Source organism: Akebia trifoliata, chromosome 11 (genome assembly GCF_017979445.1).
Source record: "Akebia trifoliata isolate Shusen 1 chromosome 11, ASM1797944v1, whole genome shotgun sequence".
NCBI classification, from domain to species: domain Eukaryota; kingdom Viridiplantae; phylum Streptophyta; class Magnoliopsida; order Ranunculales; family Lardizabalaceae; genus Akebia; species Akebia trifoliata.
In genome coordinates this window covers 42,742,107-42,763,915 of record NC_141385.1, presented here as the reverse complement: position 1 = coordinate 42,763,915, position 21,809 = coordinate 42,742,107, and the positions used below count along the sequence as shown (strand labels likewise).

Sequence of the window (21,809 nt, the reverse complement as noted above, 5' to 3'; positions counted from 1 at the left end):
AACGTTGGCACATAAGTCCATAGATCCAAAGTATGGGTATAATTCCTAATGCAAAGAAGCTGGCTGACCGCACTGTGTAATGGGTACCTAGGATGCAAGCTAACATATGCTTTCTCTAGACCACCCTAAGCCAGAGCCCTCCCTGCTTTCTGCAACAAACTATGCAATTCACAAAGAATGGCATTTTCACACCCCCAATGCAACCAGTCCTCTTGAAAGTAAAACTTAAACCCCTACTTGTATTGTTCTTTTACATTTTAGTATAAAGCTTGAAACCTAACTCTGCAAAGCATAAATTAGATATGACTCATAAGCAGTACAAGAGTCTGATATTCCATGAAAATGACCAACAGAGGGCTTGTCTTTTACTAATCTATTAGTTCAGCTTAACCCAAATTTTTGGGACAAGGTTTTGATGATAATGCTGATGAAGTTTATTGGCCAGACTCTGCAACATATGAGCAATTACTGTGTCACGTAGGTTACTGAACCAAAAACACTAGTTTCTATGCCACGCAAGTCCACACCAAGATCGACCATCTTCGGCTTCTAACATTATGGATCTCTTGGTTAAACTTTCAGGAGTCCTAATGTTCTTATAGGTCTAGTTCAGAAGCTCCTCAAGATTATAGATGCCCATCTAACCTGTGCTTTACGGTGCCCTTCGACTGAAGGATATCCTACAAGACAAAATAGTAGGTATTTCAAATAATACATGATCACTAGTTGCACAACTCAAAGTATGAATGTCGACTACCATTCAACAGATGCATGGTAGTACATGATGCTTATGATTGAATGCAAAAAACATAAACGCCCGTCTCCACAAATGGCATTCATAGCCCAATAACCATTAAAAAAATGTTCATACTACTTAGCAAAGAAACAAATTTTGATGACCAAATAGAACCAACCAAGCCAGCTCAAACCCAATATCATTGAAGTAAAGAAGATTAGAAGCCTAACACACAATAACACAGCCAATCAATTCAAATCAATAGAGAGGAAACTAATATCATTCATCCAATATTGTAAAGAAGCGAGAGAAGAAGCTAAGGTGGTAGTAATAATTGGTAATCTATCTTTTAAATTATGCTCAAGAGAAAAAAATCTTGAATCCTAGCCTGTTACAACAATTAGATGCCTCAAGATACAATGTTACAAGCAATTCAACTCTTCAATTCATGTGATGGGTTGTCTCTGAAGTGATACATAGATGCAAAATCCAAGCACAGTTGATGATCTCTCTCATCCCCCCAGCCCCCCCATCCTTTGAATCCAGCTTTATACCCATCTTGATGTGTGATCACATGCACCTCCCAATCTGATTTAACATTAGCAACCTTATCAATCTCTTCTACTTCAACATTGACTGCACCATTATCGATGCAAGCACTCCTCTCTCCTTGCCCTTGATGCAACCCACACTTCCCAAAGTGAGCCGCGCTTCTCCTAGGCCCTCTTAGCGTGTAAGCAGGACCACCAAATGAGGGATAAACAGTTGCCCACATTGTTATATCCCAGTTGTAATCATCAAAGAAGCAAAAGTCTCTCGCCTTCGAGTGGATCTTCCTCCAAACGGTCCTATTAAAAGCATAACCTACATTTCCAACCTTTTCTGCGATCAAATTCTCCCACCCTTCTCCCTTTGAAGTCACATCAGATGGTGCCAAGTTTACAGCATAGCAATCCTTGCATTTATTAGGCTTAAGCGCTGCAAGTAGTTGGATGTTTCGATACGCGTTTGGAAATATGAAATGGTCCTCCTCTATAAAAAGAATATGTCCCAACCCATCCTTGGTCTCCTCCAAGGCATCCCATACTGTATTCATCATCCACCACCAATGATGCTTCAACGACACAATCTTTGGAGATCGGTGGTTCCCATACTGATCCGGATTCCCTTTACAATTCATCTTTGATGAGTCATCTTTAGATTGACAATCCCCCAGCGAGACACCAGGAAAGCTATCGGAAAACAAGTGGGGTGAGTATGGAGCAAAGATTTGTTTCACTTGACAGAACCGAATACCCTCTATGATTTTATTCATTTCTTCGAAGTACCCATCATGGCTAACTATCAGTAACGTCTCACCGATACCCTCTACTTTAGAAAGGCTTTGAACCACTACTTTGAGATATTGGGGCCGATTGTGAACATAGAGAACGATACTTATATGGCCTTTAGTTAATTTTGGGAAAAGATCTAAGTTTCGTGGGGGCAACCGATTTTTTTTCTCCAGCAAAATAGACAATTTGGACTGTTTAGGTAACTTGGGTCTTTCTATAAAACTGAATAAATCATAATTCAATTTGCCCCCTTCATCAACTTCATCAGATGCCCAGATCATACTATGTGAAGCTGAATTTGTTTTGAGAAGAAAAACCAATAACAGAACACCCAACAAAGTAACCAAAACCAGGGGCAGTATACGGCGAAACGCAGCATTTTGAACACGGGGTATCCTATAAAAATCCATCAACCCTATATACTTAAGATACTCACAAAACGCCCACTACAGAATTAAATACAACATCCATATAGCATCAGAGAAATACACAACAATTCCTATTTCCTACAACAGAGAGGACAAAAAAAAAAACAGAATTCCAAGAAATAAACTATTGAACATCAAAATCTGCAAAACCCAATTAAAAATAGATCAAATGAGATAATGGGTATGATTTAAAACCTTAAAAAATCAACTCTTTGATGTGATTCCAACATCTATGGCATCAAATGAAGAAAACCCCAAGTGTAGTTGCTGAAAATAATCAAAATCAACAACAGGAATCAAAGAATTGTAGGCAAAATCTCACAAAACCCATATCTCTGACGCATAAAACCAGTAAGGTTATGGCAAATATAGACTGAGGTTAATCGAAAACGGTTTGAAGACGGCATGAATTGATGAACAAAGAAAAACCCATCTTCAGATTCGTGGAGTAAAGAAAAGGGAAACCACGAAAATCAACAATAGAGAATTTAGATCGGACCAATTCAAAGCGAGGGCTTCTAGGAAAAATCTAGGAGTTGTAGAATTTGGAACTTTGACGAGTTTTGCCACCCACTTCGAGCTTCACGTCACGAAGACTTCTGTGTGGTCTTTGTGGAATGTGAATCGTTTTCCACTTGGGAATTTGAGTATTTGTATCCTGTACTCCTAGGAGTTGGATTACAACCCAACTCCTGATTTCGTAGCCTGCCACGTTGAACATCATTTGACTTCACATTAATTTATTGACACGTGTCAATAATGATTACATGGTTCCACCAACTAGTATCTATGAAACATGCCTTCTCTTTCCTTTTCTTCCTTTCTAATCTTTGGGGGAGTGAACACAATTTAGCTTTATTGCTTTTTATCTGATTTTCAATAAATGTTCCAAGCAATGATGTTTGATGTTTGCCCTTTAACATTACTCCTTAGAATTGCGATGGGTGGAGCCCATGACATCAATGAGTAGGTCTGGTAATTCATTAGGTGACTCGAAACATAGTAAGTGATTTTGTGAAGGATTATTAATTAAGTAGAAAACTCGTTTTGGTGCTTATTCTTGTCCATGAACAAGACCGAGATGTATCGATCGAGTCATCCAATTTTTTTTCGAGTCATCTTGTTCAACAATGAACAATGAACTGATTTTTTTAGCATGGTTTCACTCTTTGAGGCGACTTGTTAATTTGCCTCGTTGGTGGACAATACCAAGACGAATCGGATGAGATTTAAAATCATGCTTATAACTCAGTTGATTTGACTTGTTACAAAGCGACTTTGAGATCGTTTTAACCATAAAAATGAGAAAAGAAAGAAAGAAATGTGAGTACAATTTGAATATACATTTAATGATTTAATACTTCATGCAAAAAAATCATTGCAAAATGATAAGAATGGTACGGGTATAATTCGACTTTAACTTCCAAGTAATATGCACAAATAAAAGGAAAAAGTGTTCCAGACTAACTTAGTGAGGAAAACATGTCTAACTAAGACTCATCCATCCTCATCAAGAACTCAAGATTTCTTACGAATCTCAAGGTCTTATTTTACAAATCTCCAAATCTTGTAGACAATGGATGAGTCTTAGTGAGTTATGTTTTCCTCACTAAATTAGCAAGACTAGTTGGACTCTAAATAAAACATGAAATGAATAAATAATACCAAACTACTAATCAACCAACTTAACAAATTAAATCCTACATGACCATCACCTATGAATTAGGGAAGATTAGATAACTCTCTTATACTCTCCTGATGTGGCATGTGTTAGAACCATAGATTTTCCTTAAGATACACAATTGTACATTCTCATAAATATGTGTGATTGTTTATCCCAATAAAAACATAATCACATGAGTGTGGAGGAGTTTGTAAGGAGGGGAGTAGTCATTATTCCTTTACGAAACTCCTCTCATTGATCACAATTATCCTTCTTTCTTTGAACTAATCCTTGTGTCAATCAAGTCATCTAATATACATAGTGTCAATCTATTTCTCCTCTTTTCTTGTCCAACTTCAAAAACTATCTAATTTCTTTCATATATTGGTAAATTATATGATTAACTTGAGATATGGATAAAAATCTTCTAAACATGAGCTCAAGAAAATAATGGGATTCTTATAATGTTCTTCTACAAACTAAGAACACTTGTACATATTTACTCATGTTTGTCAGATATTAAATTCTTGTATTTTTTTTTAATTAAAAATTAAAAATAATCTCTTAAGTGGCCGAGTATGATTTTTTTATCAATACTCTTTTTCTCAAAATTATAGACAAATGAGTAAGAAGAAGCAAAGAAAGTGAATCAACTTTGGGCTTAGATGATGGTTAGCATTTGTCTAAAGAAGCCATGAAGTGGGAGAGGAGAATAAGGGAATGTATTACCATGCAACATTAAGATAAAAATTAAATTGTAAAATAAATTTATGTTTTAAAATAAGAAAAAAATAGAAAAAGGGTTCATCAACTTTTACCTCTCTTTAGAACATGGTTTTAAAACTCGTTTTGACATCTCGTCTAGTCCATGAACGAATGAGACCGAGTAGATTGGACGAGATTTAAAATAAAAGCCTTAGAAATGGGGCAAGCTGGTCCTTGCAACCCAATCTCTTAAAAGATTTGGATTAAATAAAATTCACAAAATTAGGATAACACCAAAAAATAATGTTGTTGAAGATTAAGATTTAAAAAGCACCAGATCCAAATAAACTACTCATATATTTGTTTAATATGTGGAATTTATTTATATTTTGTGTATCAAATGAGAGAAATTTAATTATATTTTGTATGTCAAATGGGATTTGATCCGGATCAAATCAGATCCATCGACAGCCATAATAGCTAGTACCACTTAAGTATTGTGTTGACGAAGTTGTAGTAGAATTGCTTATCTACTGAATATGAGAATGGCCTTATTTGTGTAGATGAAATGTGAACTTTAGTTTTTCTATGGGCCATCATAAGTGTATCTAACATCTCAAAGAGCAACTCCTTGGACCCCTATTATAGGTACTTAGTAACCAGAGAACCAAAGACCTGAAGTATCTTGAAGTTACTGAAACAAATTCCTACTTTTATCGAGAATATGACCTCTCAAACTGAGACTCATGGCAATGTGGATCAAGCCAATCCCGTCCAGAACTCTTTGGCATGGTCGCACTTCCCTTGCTACTGCCAACAAGCTCTCGCAGATTATCCACCTTGTTCTCCCTACCAGTCGTCCCTGTAAACTTTCGGTCAGCTTCCTTCAGCTTTTGTTTGAACCGCTGCTTACGACCTGTCAGGTTCTGCTCTTGCAGCTTCACTTGTGAAGGAGGAGCCCCGTGTGGCCCCAAGTAGATTTTTTCCTCTTCCTTCGAAGTCTGTTCAAGGATAAAAGTAGAAAGCTAGAACCAACTACAAATCTCAAGTACAAAAAATGTGATACACGAACTCTACCGTTCAAGCAATTGTATGCAAGTAACCAGAGAACAAATACAAACAGAAGCTTATTCTTTCCCTTCTTTTCTTTTTTTGTTGTTGTTGATAAATGCTTATTGTTTCCTCTCTCCTAATTCATTCTGTAAAAAGAAAACACTTTTCTTGCTCACCTTGGGAGATGAAGGTTTGAAGTCCACTTCTTGAACATCTGGCTTACTTAGATCAAATTCTCCTACTGTCAAGCTTGGGATCACGAACCCATCAGTATCTGAAACAAAATAAAAGGCTCAGTGATACTGACTAATATGACTCTACACATTGTAATCTTTAAGGTTAAGTAGATATCTGATATCTCCAGTTATTCTATAAAGACCATGAAAGCTTGAATGAAGGTCAAATATAAACAAGATGATGAATGGGGCTCAGTTGGGAGAAAAAAAATTCCCTGCCAATGAGACAGAAGGTAAAAAATGGTCCTTGTAACAGGCATACTCACTTCTTTTGATAAGTCACACCCAATGTGTCAAAAACAAAACAAAAAAGTTGGAGCTTATCCCCAAGAAGGAAAATTAGAAGATGCATCTTAAAAGTAGAACTATAATGAAAGATGGCTATGGAAGAAGTAAGCTGGAGAAAATGATTGAGTGAAATGGTTGAAACAGGGTGAATAACATGAAATCTTCAGTCAGGCAAGCAATCACGAAAGACTAACCATCTATCAGAAATAGAAAAAAATTGGATGGTCCTTGAATTAGAAAAAGCAGTTATGGGGGAGTGTTGAGCTTTTACTAAAAGCTATACACAAAAAGGAGCATATTGGAAGGCACTCTCAGTGTAATCTGAGTCCAATAGTTATAAACAAGGTGTTCCAATCAATGGCCTTTATGAGTGGAGATAAGGCCCCAAGGCCTGATGGGTTCACTATTGAATTCTTCAAGGGTGCTGAGACATTATTTGCAATGATCTAAAGCTAGTTATCAAGGATTTTCAAGAAAGAAACTTCCTCGACTATTATTCTAAAAGCACATTTGTAGCCTTGTGCTGATGATATTTTGGATTTCAGACCAATCAATAAAGTGTGATTATGTACAATATCATCGCAAAAGTCCTAGCATCCAAGATAAAGGAAGTCATCCACTTTATTACCAAGCTAGAGTGAGAATTTTGTAAGAGGTGGACAAATCATGGATGGGGTGTTAAATACGGATGAATGAGTAGATCCATGGGTTGGATCAGGAAGCTCGGGAATCTTCTGCAAAATTGACCTAGATAAAGCATACGATCATGTGAGTTGCGAGCTTTTGTGATACATGCTAGTTCATATAGGATTTGGAGAGAGATGGACGTTATGGATCATGAAGTGTGTGTCATCGGCTTTCTTATCTATTTTGGTCAATAGTAGCCAAGCAGACATTTTAGGAGTTCTAGAGGTTTGAGGCAAGGACATTACCTACCCAAATGTTTGTTTGTCATAATAGTGGAAGCATTCAATCAGTTATTTCAAAAGTTGTGTACATTAGGTCTTTGTTAGGCTGGGTAGTGAAGGAAGAAGGTCAGCCAGCATCCCATATGTGGTTTGCTGATGACATTCTAGAGTTCCTGGATGGGTTACTAGAGCGATTGAGATTCTTGAGAGGATTTCTATTTTATTTTGAGGCAATCTTTAGTTTGGCAACCAATGTGCGAAAGAGTAGCAACTATGGGGTGGGAGTGGCATCAAATATTCACATGTTTGCATGATCCTTTGGCTGCTGAGCAGGGGGCTTAGTCCTTTCCCCCTACTTAGGCCTGCCTCTTTCTACATCTTATGGAAGTGCCAACATTTGGGATCCAATAATGGAAGGATGGGAAATAGATTGGGCTTATGAAAAGTTAAATACACACCAAAGGTGGTAAATTGACGTTGATGAAAAAAAACACCCTGTCCAGCATTATGACGTTTATTATCTCTATTTTCTATTCCTCAAGTGTTGATGCAACATTAGAAAACTAGTCAAAGATTTTCTCCAAAATGAAATGGAGGGAAATTGGAAGTTCCACCACCTAAAGTGAAAGCCAATATTCACTCCAAAAAGAATGGGGATACGTGTTAGGGTGCTCAAGTATATGAATCATGCTCTCCTATGGCCATGGAGGTTTGGAAAATAAGCCTGTTGAGAAGAGTCAATATGGCAAAAGGTCCTTTGGTTGGGATAGTGGAGAGGTGAGATCATCATACGATTGTAGTGTTTGGAAAGGCATTACTAAGGTTTTACCTGAATTCCGCATGAGAATAACATTTAGGGTTGGTAGAGAAAGTATTAAGGAAGGTCAAAGGTGTGGAAACCTGCCAAGGCTTCGCGTGTTGTAAGGGGAGTGAGCTACAATGGAACTTTGAATTCATGACGGATTTTAATGATTGAGAGATTCAGGATATAGCCAATCTTAGTAATCAAATCTCTCGCACCCTTATTGTGTAGTTAGAAAAGAATCAAAGGTATTGGACTCGTACAAAGGATAGATCTTTCTCAAGTAGGTTATTCTTTTTTTTTTTATAAGTAAGTTATTCTATACTTCCTTCATGCATTCATCTTCCAAAAACTTTCATGTTGGGTCTATTTGGTGTATGAAAATACTGTTGAAGGTCGCATTTTTTGGGGTTAGCTGCCTTATATAGAGTTCTACCATTGATCACTTGACTAAAAAGGGATTTTTCAATGCCAAACCTTTGCTTCCTGTGTTAATTTGATGGCAAATCAATATAACACCTCTTTATTCATTGTTCCTTCATCAAGGAGATTAGGTATCATTTCTTATCATTATTCCATACTCATTGTATCTTCCCCAAGTATATTCTAGAATTATTCCAAAACTGGCAGATTATGACTCTTGTGTATAGAAGGAGAGTTTTGTGGTCACTAACTCCCATCACAGTATGTTGGGGGTTCCCAAAAGAAATAAACAATATGACACTCGAAGGGAGATAAGACACTCTACAAGAAGTGATCATCAGTATTTTAGCTTTTTATTCTCTTGGAACAAGCTATTTGATGAGTTTAAGAGGGTGTTTTTTGAGGACTATTGTTTTAAATGGGATCTTAGATTTTTAGAACCAGAATAAATAGTGATACAACATTTGTGATTAGATAGGTCTTCTCAACCCCTTTATTCTGTTAATGAAATTAATCTATGCTCATTTTTTCCACATAACTATGTATGGAAACATATTATCATGTAAAAATATTCAATAGTATTCTTTTGGCTAAAAAACAACTAGAAAACTTGTAGTTCTCATAATTTTTAATATATTTTTCTGTTCTTTTTTCCTTCTTTCCAAGGTTTTTTCCTTACCATTTTAAACCCATACTACGTCTTGGTGACTATGGTCACATAGGTAGAGTCATCATCATGGTTACTAGAACATGGCACCATGACACCCACATATACAGAAGTTAAATTACATCTATTTGATTAATAAATTTCTTAAAAATAATAATAATAGCATAAGAGACAGTATTCCAACCGGGGTATTGGAAGACCATACTAGAACCCCACGAAGCTAACCAGGAATCTAGAATAGGAAGTGATTACCTAAAAGATATCATCATGGTAGTCAGGAGTCAGGAGGATTTGTGGCCACAAAGTTGTCTTAACAAAAGGGGGCATGAGATTCTTCACCGCAGATAAGAAAAGGGCAGCCCCAACAACATCAACTATTAGATTATACATGCTAAAACCTAGCCATTAGATTATACATACTAAAAAAGTAATAATGTTTATAAAGACCCTGTATTAGCTAAAGAATATTGACTACGGCACAGATGCGCTGAACAGTAAGAGGCCGATTCCGTATTTACTTAAAATGGGTAAAAAGAACTCAAAGATGGCATAGAGTTTTCCACACCAGCTGATGTAGTAGAACTTGGGGTGCAAATTTTCAATTAAAAGTTTGAACTTAGCCAAACAAGCAAAGAATCGATCATTCAAAATTTGAATGCTTTCTTTTTTTTTTTTTTTGGTGACCTAGGGAGTATCCCCACATTGGTGAGACTAAGTCTCCCTAGGGGACCACGTTGAACCAATTTTATCCAAAGGCTGCACTCAGTTTCGAACTCATGACCAAGAGGAGCATACTCTTGTCTCACAAAGGACAAACAAACCATAACCAACAAATATGGCTAGATCAAACGTCTAAATAATGTAGATATTAAGGCATAACCCCATGTTACCATTTAAAGTAGACTTCATTTCATACCACATAACATGCCTAAAACGTCAAAAATACATATGTAATTCCATTTTAGAAGGCATCCGTTTATCAATATTCATGTATAAATGGAACCCACACACACACAAAGCAACAATTTCGTTAACTACTCACAACTGCAGGTAAGATCAAGAAAGCACATGAATTGGATCCTAAATTCCTAACAGAACTCTTTTATAGTTCAAATATTAAATAAAAAATAAAAAATAAAAAAAAATTCCTAATAAGATTACTTCTACAATACCCAAATCATAAATAAAATTGAAAGAAAAATCAGACAACCCATACATCTAAGAACATTAACAGAGCTGAAATATAAATACCCACAACAAGATTTCATCTTCATCAACACATAAACCTTTAAAAAAAATTGACATTTTCAATTAATGAGTAGCAATATTCATAACTAAATAGTAGATAATGTAAAAGTAAAATCAACAAGAAACACTGAATCTTACCCCACTCATCTTCTTCGATTTGAGGAGTGGATTGAACTGAAGATGGATCCATGAGACAATGATGATCATGGATTTCAAGGCCTACAGGGCGAAGAAAGCCCAGAAATCTCACGAATCTCAAGAAAAGATAACGAGATTAGTATATGAGAAGATGAAGAAGAAAAAACCAAGATCAATGATAATTTACTTTCTAAATCCCCCAAAAGAAAAGGAAAATAAATCTAATCGAAAGATTGAGATGAAACCTAACCATAAAAAAGCTACAAGGAATGGCGGTTCAGCAACATCTCTGGATTAAATACAGACGAAAATAGTTGGAACTCAGAACAGTTCCATAACGTGACGATTTTGCCACTTTCGGTAGGTAACGTGATGCAGGTATAGAAGGGTAGTTTCGGTATTGAAAATTTGAGGGTCATTTGGCAAAAAAAAAAAAATTTCTTGAGAAGAGTAGGGTCTGGTTTGAGAATAAAAGAACATATTCTTTAATGGGTGGGACGACATGGATTTTTCTAAATTGAATAATGCAGAGATGACCTCAAGATTGTACATCATATCTCACTTTTGTGACGGGGAAGTGTGTACGATTCACACACACTTTCGCAAAAAAAAAGTGCAAGATGAGGTACAATCTTGGGGTCACTCCAACACAAATCTTCTCGATCAAGCATCAATAATTTAGATTCCAAAATTGTCCTAAGAAGCTTAGGTGATACTTCATCTAGCTTTAGCTAGCATTTGCATTTGCTATAATTTTAGCTTCCAACTTGTAATCGTTGAACGAATTAGAATCACACTCACTACGAGCATAGTGTTTGCCTAACTAAGGGTTAAAAAGAATTTTGAGTAGAGTTTAGGATTGGAGAGACTAAGATTTTATACATTTTTTATGGATAAGAGTCCAAATTATTAATATATTGGAGATCGCTAGTTGAACAATTCATCTTCGGACCATATCAAATTTCTCATATTCACATTTCTTCTGACGTCACTTTTCAGGATTGCTTCTTTCTTAAGTTTTGACACATGTTAGTCTATAATTTTTTTTATTACATACTCCTCGAGATGCAAGTTGGAGATTGGACTTTCTTTTTCACTGAGATGAGCGGAATCTAATCTTCTTAGATGATATAAGTGGAATATGGTTGTCATATCTGGTGATCTTATGCTCGCTAGAACATCGATGTGGTGCCTAGTTAAACGACTATAACAATCAAGTTAAAATAGAACAACAAAGTTTAGGTAACTAAGTTGCAAAAAGTTTTAAGTAGATAATGCTTGAGAGGTTGCGTGCTTTGGATCCAATTAGGGATTTAGACTTGATTCATAATTGTTTCCCCCAACAAACTCATTAATACCTTGAAAATGCCCCTTCCCCCCTCTACTTCACTAAATGTCATTCATTAGCCCTTTATAACTGCTCGAAATGGGTTTAATGTTGTAATCGTCATGCTTCGTGATAATTAAAATGAAAACCTATTATCAACGCATTTTGAGAATAAAATTGCTATGAGGTTGGGCTTAGACCCATAGTTCAGTTGGTTTGACACATTGCAAAACAACTTTAAGGTCGTGGGTTCAAGTTCAGCTTACTTATAAGCTATCAGATTAATATCATATATATCCAATAACAATCGGGCTATATGGCCCCTTGTTAACAATCTCTTGTTTAATTAGCGAAAAATTCACGAATTTTTCTTATTTTTTTTTTTCAATAAAAGTATTACTCTTCATATTATTGCAATATTCTAAATAAATCACATACTTTAAATTAAAAGAATAATAAAACACATTTTTATATATAAATTTTACATTTTTTATGAATATTTATAAAACTCGATCGAAAAAAATGGTCTTGTAACTTGTTATATGTTGTAAAGTGTAGACTTGTAAATTGTAACCTATTACACGAGTTTGACTTTGAAGCTGCCATGCTTCAAAATTTTGGAAGAATCCATCTTTTTTATGTGATAAATGTTTATTTCATGTTTTAAAAAATAATGACACAACCCTCTATATTTATTTGAGATACCACCTTAATTTTCTAAACTGGTGATTTTTCTCTTGACTTTGGTATTCTTTTATAAACCAATGGAACAATTACCTTAATGCCCTCATTATCATAACCACTATATCATCACTTTAACCATTAACATCACGAATTATTCCGTCATCACTATCATCATTAACATAACCATCATATTACCAAATTTTTTGTTTTTCGAATTTTTGAAATGAGATGGATAATACATGAATAAAGCATATACCGCATATTTTCCATTTATCAAATTTTAGACCGGATTTTTGCAACCCAAAATCGAATAGAACTCGAATCTTTCACGTATCAAATTTTTGTTGTATTCCAAATTGCTAACAAGGATATGGCCGTGACAAAATGCCTTCACATGTACAGCTTCACCCAAATCCGTCGCCTTCTCTATCAACAGAAACTTCTTGTGGCGCTTATATCTCTATACCCAAAATATCAATACACTCAACATAACCAACACCATCCACCACTACCTCCAGGCCTCTTCGGCAACAATGGACTCACAACCTCCTTTTGTTTTGCGCACACACACACACCACCTATCTTGGTTAAGTCCAAGATGATTGGTTGGATTTCACCACTGGACCTTTTTGCAGCTGTGAATTCTCCTCTACTCAAATTGAGAGTTCCAATAGTTCTTTATCTCGCTATCTGTTCTTCCTGGTAGGTGTCCAGCTATCTACAAAAATCAAAACAAATCTTTTGCAAGATCCATAAGTAATAAGCATGCAATACAACATTAAAAACATGATAAAAACATAAATAATAGAACCATGTGAACATACCTTGGACGTAGCCGCTTTCGAGGAAAATTGAACTTCAATGTCTGCCATTGATCCTGATTCCCGACCTGCAAGAGCAGTAGCACTTCTCAATGCGAACAAAGCAGGAACTGACCCTCACTGCAATTAAAAGATTGCAGTGATCTTCTCTTAATTATTAAAATGTAACAGAAAATCGTGAGAATGGATATATCTGAGCTAACTTGGCCATTTCGCCCTTTCTAAAACAATTCACCTCGTTTTTGTCAGTCATCTCAACTGCTGTTGCCAAGCATTTCTTTCAATCAGATTGACAAAAAGGTTCTAAATAAATTGTATCACCTAGTGAACGACATTTTACCTTTAAAGTTTTCATATATTTGTCATGTACATCATCTCTTTCCCTCCAAAGTAGTACTAGTTTTCTACATGCTTGCATTTAAATTAGTTTTAAGTACATTAGACGCATATGTTGAGTGTTGTGTTATCCGTCTCTGCTCTCGGGTGTCACGTGCTCATGTATTGTGCCCCAGTTAGACCTGTGACCCTCTTATATATGAGTTGCACCTCTCCTCATCAGATCGGTCTTTTGGGACAAATGGTTGTTAACATGGTATCAGAGCGCTAGGTTTGTATAGGTCACGGGTTTGAGTCTCTTCAAAGGAATTTTCCACTCTTATCGGTGAAGGGGAGTGTTGAGGGTTGTGTTATCCGCCTTTGCTCCAGATGTCACGTGCTCACGAATTGTGCCCTAGTTCAACCTGTGACCCTTTTATATTCATAATTGCGCCTCTTGTGCACAGTAAATCATCCTGGATCAATCCCCTTATAATTCACTGAGGAAAGGAGGCGGCCCATTATACATTTGTGCCCGTGACAGTTGGCACTGTTACTTGTATACCTAGCCTTTTAAAGTTGTTTTGCAATGTGTCAAACCAACTTTCGATCCACAGTTCATAAAGGATCACAAAGGATGGCAAAAGATCCATTTGGGTCTAATACCATTCCGCTTTAAGACTTTCAGTCCCACGGTTCAGTAAATTAAAAGGTAATTTTCTTGTAAAGGGTAGTCTGCATAAATGTTTTTGTGAATGAGAGCAACAAAATGATGTGAAATGTTCAGCCAACAATGAACACATTATGTCTCCCTTGAAAAATTCAGCTATGTTAAATGATTTACAAATTCTCATATTTGGACATAAATTTATTGTTATCCAGGCTTCAAAAAGTTGGTTCCAACCTTTCATGGATAAAAAATGCTACTTGTCATCAGCGGGGATTTCCAATCTGTCATGAAAAAACAATGCTACTTGTCAGAATTAATAGCAAAAAGTATTACTAACTAAACTGACTGTCACATCTCACAACAAAAGTATTACTAACTAAACTGACTGTCACATATCACAACATTCAGATGGGGGTGCCAATGGGTTGGGTGGTATATTTTTGTATCAACCAGTTATTAATTGGGTCAAAGAATTGGATAAAACCTGACCAAGGTCTTCCATGTGTTCGGGTATCATATGAATTTTATGCACCAGGTTACCCAAACCAATCTGACTATTCATGGGATTTCGAAACTGAGACCTGAATCACATAAAACAGGTTCATATGTGTGGCGCCATATAGTGCTCATCAACAATCCACCGAACGCAGGACTTTACAACATAGCTCTCAAGCAAAGAAACCAAAATAGAAGAAAAGATGATTTGAGGGAAAATAGAGTGAAAGAATAAACACAAACGCATCTCACCATCAGCTTTCAAAGGGATCAAAACTGTCCCAAAAGGCAAGCTTTCCCAAAATCAAAATGGAATGGGGTGCAAATAACAGTGACATACAAGTTATATTTAAGTAGATTCCGTGTCTGCATCATTTCTATCATATCCATATTTATTGCTAACAACATGGCTTCTTGTATAAAATCAAATGGCCTAGAGCAAGGACAATGACTTACAAGATGGACTGACATCTTTATAGCAGACAACAACTGAGAAAAGAAGAAAAGGTGTTATTTCTCTGAAGCTCATCATCATCACCAAATCATTAGCTCAAAATTTAAGGTTGACTGAGCAAATCTGGCTCCCCATTGAATTATATCTAGAGCCAAATGGGTGGTCAGGATTCATGATTGGAAATTTGTTGATGATGTGCATTAATGTCAGAATCACAATAAAACTATCACAAGTCATAAATGGTGGTAAGGGGATACTAAATCAACACTGGCAGATATTGCAAAATTAAAAGATAATGGGCAGTTTTTTTGTTTTTTTGTTGGGGGTGGGGGTGGAATGAGCATCATGAATCCGTTCCAGAGGAGATGTATTAACATTTTCTTTTATTGTTGGGAAAATAGTAGATATATCAATACAAATGTTTCTGTATGTATGTGTCAATAAAGACTATAACCGAACTGATAAAAAAAATAAAGACTATAAACGAATGGAATCACAGATTATTGGATGAAGATGAGAACCTTGCCAAAGAACAGAAGAAGAAAAAAAAAAAAGGTTTTTCCAGATGTCCAAAACCAAAAGGATCAGAAACTAACAAGCTATGCACAAGAAGATCATCATCATCAAAGCATTATCCAAAAAATTGGCGTCAGCAATACAGAAGCAAGCATAGTTCTTAAATAAGAATTCACAGAAATCTGGATAGGAAAAACATGCATCTGTAGAAGACTATGTAATAGATATCAGAGAACCTGAATTTTTTGAGGGAATAATTTTAAAGTTAAATCTTTCTTATTAGTGATTATCCATAGTTCAGGAATGTAAATTTTTTTCTTTGAGAACATTTTATTTAGGTGGGTATCAGTTGTACAAAGGATTGGATAAATTTTTGTTTTAGTTGTAAATATCCATGATTCAATTCATGTACAAAGGTGAAAATCTTCAAGTATGCTTGTACGTTTATGTCTAGATGAAGAAAATGAAAGCATAGACAAGGAAATAGGCTAACACTATAATAATCATATAAAAATCTAGGATAGATCATAGACCAGAGTCTATTACCTGTTTCTCACACACCTGGCATGGTTATGCCTTCAAAGTCCTGAAATATACTACATAGTTTAAAAAGTTGCATCCTTTTAATAAGAAGCATGGAATTCACATCGCATTCACCTGTTGTATTACAAAACATGAAGACACAGATGCCGTATGTGAGAAAAATAGCAATGTCAGAAGTTTTATTTTGTACTTCTCATTAGTTTTCTTCTTCTTCTTTTAAGTAACTGACTTGTCCTCAATCCTTCAAAAGCCACCACTCCTATAGCTTCCATGCTTTGGTTTCTCAAAAAGTCATATAATATTCTCCCCAAGATCTAAACTATAAAATTGGATGAAACACAAAAAATTTGTATCCATCAGAAAGGATGGGCCACAGTGGTGATACTGTTACTATGCGTCAGTATTTAATTGATTATTAAACAGTAAATAGGTTTAGAATGTCCTAATTCCCAAAAATGAAAATCAACCAAGGAACTGGATATGCAATTATACTTTTTAGTTCTATTCTGTTTTACTCATTAAAAACAAATAAATCTTGTGATGTCCCAAGAATTGTGGATCTTTTATTGTTAATTGTTCAGAAGAGTTATTCACTTAAATGGTGCACCAAATGCATCCAAAATAATCAACATACGCTTTAAATGATTCTCTTCAAAAGAAGACTAGAAGATACTATTTTCGACAAGTTAAGGAAAGGATGTGTAAGTTACTACAGTCAGGGATGCTGGATGCATACCATGTTACAAGCATAAAATTTATATAATTCTTGCACGACTGAATTGCTTCAGCTGTCACATTTCTCCATAAATACTCAATAATGAAATTCAATGTCTTTAAATATTCATATCCAGCACACAACAAAGAAATTCATATATTTATTCAAGTGCCCAAGTAGATTTACAACACTATAAACGTAACCAAAAACCAGTTCTTTTATCCCCGACTCTTGCTGGGTTTTGCAAAGTTACTTGGTTTGTCGGAGGTAAGGTTTGATTCTCTTCACTCATTAGGTGATTTGAGCTCCTAATATCATTAACTACCTCAGATGGAAAATGTAAACCTCTAATGTGCTCAAAGTCAGGCTGACTAACATGCATTTCTTCCTCAGCAACTTTTTCCAATTCTCTTAATATCATCTCCATATTATGCTTTGCAATTTGGTAAGCATCAATAGAGACTGCAGCCTTAGCACAAAAGTTAAAAGACAGGTGGCAAAGATCATTGTAGCGCACGGCCAGCGAGTTCTGACAGCTAGTTTGCAATTCCGTACTGCTTTCATACAAAACAACCCCAAGTTTGGCCTTTTTTGTCCACCTTTTTTTAAAGTAAACCTCTGGAACCAACATAATGTTTCTCACTGTGAACACTTTGAAGATATGCTTACAAAGAATTCCTGAGAACTCAAAATTTTGACAATCACAACTGACCCGAATATCATTATTGCAGGAGTTGAAATTAACAAGGCAACTCCTACTTTGTCCCCACCTCGACACCGCATATGTCCAATGCGTCCCTACTCTTGTTGCTTCTTCAGCAATGTAATTAAAACTCTCACAAAACTCCTTATGGAACTCTTTAAACACAGATCTTGTGTAAATGTCAGCTGCTTGTTGTTCCATTGGAACGTCTAACTTCAAAATGGGTCTCGTTTGTTGGGATTGAATGTCTTCATTAATTTCCTCTTCACGTCTATGGGAGAGTGCATTTTCATATTTTTTAACAAACTCATTAAGAGGAAGTGACCCATTCAGGTATCCATCAAAAAAGGAGTTTATACTTTCGATTCGTTGAATCATCGTCATGTCAGCATGGAAGATGTCCCTCGAATACACTGGAACCCACCTATTCCGCTTTTGGTACATACTAATGAGCCACTCATTATCACCAAGTTTATAATTGTCAAGTAACAATGCCCACCTTGTCTCAAACTCATCGCTCCACTGGGGCTCATATATGCATTTCTTGAAATCTGTATTAAACCCATCCTTCACATTGTGGAGGTGAGTCAAATGTTTAGGTGCGTCCTGGAAAATATGCCATAAAGATAAACAATGGTGGGTTCCTGGTAATACTCGTTCAATTGCTTTTTCCACTTCTGCATCTAGATCAGTAATTATTGCAATTGGACGATGCCCAGACATCGCTATCAACAATGTCTCAAATAACCATGCAAATGATTCCTCATTTTCGTTCCAAAGCATTGCACAACCAAACAAGACTGTTTGTAGGTGATGATTTACACCTAGAATTGGAGCAAATGGTCGTCCATACTTGTTTGTCCCATAAGCTGCACTGAAGTAAATCACATCCCCAAAGTAACCAAAATCCATCCTTGACCTAGCGTCAGCCCAAAAAAAGTTTAGCATCTGGTCATCTTTACCAGCTTGTACGGCATAAAAGAAGGCTGGATTCTCGGTCTGCATCTGTGTAAAGTAATCTAGGACAACCTTCACGGCTCCTTTTTCAGGTTTCTTCCTCCTTTCGTCACTCATACCAGCTTCTCCAGTTAAGTAGGACATTTTTGACCGTATATCATTGTCGTCTCCTTGAGAAGATTGCATCCGCCTTTGAGACCTCAGCAAATGCTTTTCTCCTTGATGAGCATATTCATGGTTATGTTCCTCGTCAAATTTCTGCACAACCCATCTTCCATTGGCTGTCCTCTTGACATCTAATTTCGCACTGCAACCAACTCTTATCGACCGTACATTTCGTCTCCTCACCTTCACTATGACTCCATCTTTTACTTTTGTTCCATCATCATTTTCATGCCTTTTTCGGCGATGACCTTCCTTTGAGCAGCAAAATCGTTGAAAGAGAAGTTCTCCGTCGATATTTGATCTACGATTTTTAGCTCTGCGTATGCTGAAACCCACAGTCCTAGCATATTCATTATAGAAGAGATATGCCTTATCAAGAGAGTCGAACTCCATCCCAACAAGTGGCTTGGAAAACATCACTTCGTTAGGTGCACACAGATCATTCGATGAAGGAAGTCCCTGTGCAGCATGAGTATCTCCACATTCAGGAATGTCTTCAAATGTTGCATCATTAGTACCCAATGAATCATACTGGCTTGTGCTCTCCATATTATACCTACACATACACCAATTTACATTTTTTTTTTAAAAGTTTGGAAAAAGGTAGCTCACAAAATACCCAAATAGTAGATCATCATCATCATCAAAGACTAACCAAGAAATCTAGGGTCAGCTGAAGAAATATTGTTCCCCCATTCAATTATCGAAATCTATGTCTTATGTTAATTCAAGTGTGCTCTGACTACCTCCATTTATGTCCCTCTGGTGTTCCTCTTGTTCTTTTATAACTGCCAACTTGCATGTTCCTTCTAATCAAATATAAAGCATGACTTCATCACGCATGAGATTCCTTCTGGAGTGGATTTCATAATAAACACCATAAACAAGTGCTTGAATTGAGTATGTTCTTTGTGTTTGAGAACTTTCAACAAGGTTTATGCGCATAAATCAACCAAATTTAGGATATTTGCTTTTAAGTCTAGACTCCTAAGTTCAAGCAACGATTTAAACAGGGAAAACGTTCACTTTCACAATAAAAGATATCAAACCCAAATCCAAATTATATATAAAAAAAAAGCATTCTAACAAAACAAAAGAATTAGCTTGATTGGTGATATCTAGTTTTTTTATTGGTGATATCTAGTTGTTGGCATCAAACATTTCTTTCATCATCTGCTCAAGGAAAAAAAATGACTTGAATCCAATGGCTAGAAAACACCAGTCTTTCTGATTTTGGGGTAAGTAGACCTGAAAGGGTGAACCATTTGGTGCAAACCCAACTCCTGGGAGTACAGGATCTTCACTCCATTAGAACACTAACTTTGTGGATATTAGAGCTTTCTATGATTATCAATCAAACTAACTAAAAGGGTGAATCCACAAAAGGGTTTGACTTAATGAACAAAGTCTATAAAATTACCTCATCAAGAAGCAATTTTGCAGAGAAGAAAATCAAATCAACCAAAGATGAAAAATTAATTAAAATACGTGAACTTTAAAAAGCTGAAGATTTTGTAAAGGGAGATTAATACCCTAGTTTCTTTGCAACTCTGAATCCCTCAAAATGACCCAAATCACAACCTTTCTTCCAAAAATCGAAGAAAAACTGGACAGAAAGTAGATATCTGATGAGATAAACGTTACAACCAAAGAGATCTGAAATTAACCCAAATGAAGAAACAAGTAACAATCAAACCGACCTTTTACTTCAACTTTAATCTCCCAAACAATTCAAATTCTCTCATCCCATTGTAGAGCAAGAGAGGAGAGGAGAGAGAGAAGCGCGGGAAGATCAAACTTGTATTTTTAGTTAGTAGTGAGAGGTAGGAGGAGGAGTGCTCCTGAGGAACAAAGAGGGCTATATGTGACCGTCTGGTACTATGGTTTCTCTTCATAGCTGTGTTACAGTGCTCCGGAGGACTATATTACTTTTGGAATTTGATACTGTATATCGGATGGAGCGTAAGCCCATGGCCCTTCACTCTTGGATGATCCTTGGGATTTGTCTTGAAGCTAATCTGACGGGTATCATGCCTCTTATCGGGGCTGACGGCAGCATTATCGATTTCTCACTACTGAAATAGTTGACTAATTGGTCAGCAAGTCAAAAAAAATCCATTGATCCGAGATTGCAAGGCTTTTAATTGGGCCAATCTTGGCCCATCCGAAAATAAGAGTTAAGACTTGGATATTAAGCCCGTAAAGGTAGAGTCGAGTTCAAAATTTGAATACTCATGAATACGCCTACTTTTATATTTAAATTTAACATGATTAAGGTCCTTTGGTAATAAAAAAATCAAGAAAATTGTAGTCGTTATTTAGTTTCGAATTTATAAAAATTTTCATTTATTTTACTATATAATATTAAAAAATTCTATAATTAATATTTTAAATTACAAATAAATCCTTTTGATGTACACATGCCACCTTCCTTCTAGTATATATAGATAAGTTTTTGTCGAGAATGGTTAAGCTTTGTTAGAGGGTTCTTGTCAAAACAAAGGAGCAATGGATACAATATCTATGAGATAAATACTTTTCTCTCTTTCGTAGGTTGGAGCTATGTTATCCAATTCGTTTTTACTAGTCTCAAACACAAATCAGTACGAAACGAACTAGTTTGTATTGGGTTCGTAAGATCAAGCGAACCGTGGACCCATTGAATTTTGGTCGGGTTTGATGAACCAAATATTTTTTTAATTGATTTTTATTGTTCATATTTAAAATTTAAATTATTTTACTAATTTATTATTTATATATTGTCCATATATATATATATACAAAGCAAATCCAAAAACGAATTTTTTCTACCTAC

The 21,809-nt window shown here is 35.9% G+C and overlaps 2 protein-coding genes and 1 pseudogene across 8 annotated transcripts; all 3 read right to left on the bottom strand.

Moving 5' to 3' along the window:
• Positions 1-1,058: 1,058 nt before the first annotated feature.
• Positions 1,059-3,105, bottom strand: LOC147391834 (beta-1,2-N-acetylglucosaminyltransferase II). The gene is made up of 2 exons (XM_086460228.1): positions 2,694-3,105; positions 1,059-2,466 (listed from the first exon to the last, which is right to left on the bottom strand). The coding sequence occupies exons 1-2, from the start codon at positions 2,726-2,728 to the stop codon at positions 1,170-1,172; spliced, it is 1,332 nt and encodes a 443-aa protein (XP_086316354.1). The 5' UTR covers positions 2,729-3,105; the 3' UTR covers positions 1,059-1,169.
• A 2,120-nt stretch (positions 3,106-5,225) lies between these two features.
• On the bottom strand, positions 5,226-11,002 carry LOC147391833 (Na-translocating NADH-quinone reductase subunit A). Its single transcript, XM_086460234.1, has 3 exons — positions 10,630-11,002; positions 6,096-6,193; positions 5,226-5,867 (listed from the first exon to the last, which is right to left on the bottom strand). The coding sequence occupies exons 1-3, from the start codon at positions 10,679-10,681 to the stop codon at positions 5,580-5,582; spliced, it is 438 nt and encodes a 145-aa protein (XP_086316360.1). The 5' UTR covers positions 10,682-11,002; the 3' UTR covers positions 5,226-5,579.
• Positions 11,003-12,801: 1,799 nt separating this feature from the next.
• On the bottom strand, positions 12,802-20,886 carry LOC147391832 (protein FAR1-RELATED SEQUENCE 5 pseudogene; annotated as a pseudogene). Of its 6 annotated transcripts, XR_015183054.1 has the most exons (6): positions 20,695-20,886; positions 20,527-20,600; positions 16,458-16,568; positions 14,681-14,727; positions 13,465-13,529; positions 12,802-13,378 (listed from the first exon to the last, which is right to left on the bottom strand). The product of XR_015183054.1 is annotated as a protein FAR1-RELATED SEQUENCE 5 pseudogene, transcript variant X4 (transcript). The 6 variants fall into 6 exon arrangements; XR_015183055.1 differs by lacking the exon at positions 16,458-16,568; XR_015183056.1 differs by lacking the exon at positions 16,458-16,568 and having other exon boundaries at positions 12,802-13,358.
• Between the last annotated feature and the right edge of the window lie 923 nt (positions 20,887-21,809).

Coding starts and splice junctions, on each gene's coding strand:
- LOC147391834 (XM_086460228.1), bottom strand. CDS start 2,728: ATGTTGGAATCACATCAAAGAGTTGATTTTTTAAG. Junction 2,467..2,693: donor CAAAGAGTTGATTTTTTAAG/GTTTTAAATCAT, acceptor GGATTTTTATAG/GATACCCCGTGTTCAAAATG.
- LOC147391833 (XM_086460234.1), bottom strand. CDS start 10,681: ATGGATCCATCTTCAGTTCAATCCACTCCTCAAATCGAAGAAGATGAG. Junction 6,194..10,629: donor AATCGAAGAAGATGAGTGGG/GTAAGATTCAGT, acceptor ATTTTGTTTCAG/ATACTGATGGGTTCGTGATC. Junction 5,868..6,095: donor TCAAACCTTCATCTCCCAAG/GTGAGCAAGAAA, acceptor ATCCTTGAACAG/ACTTCGAAGGAAGAGGAAAA.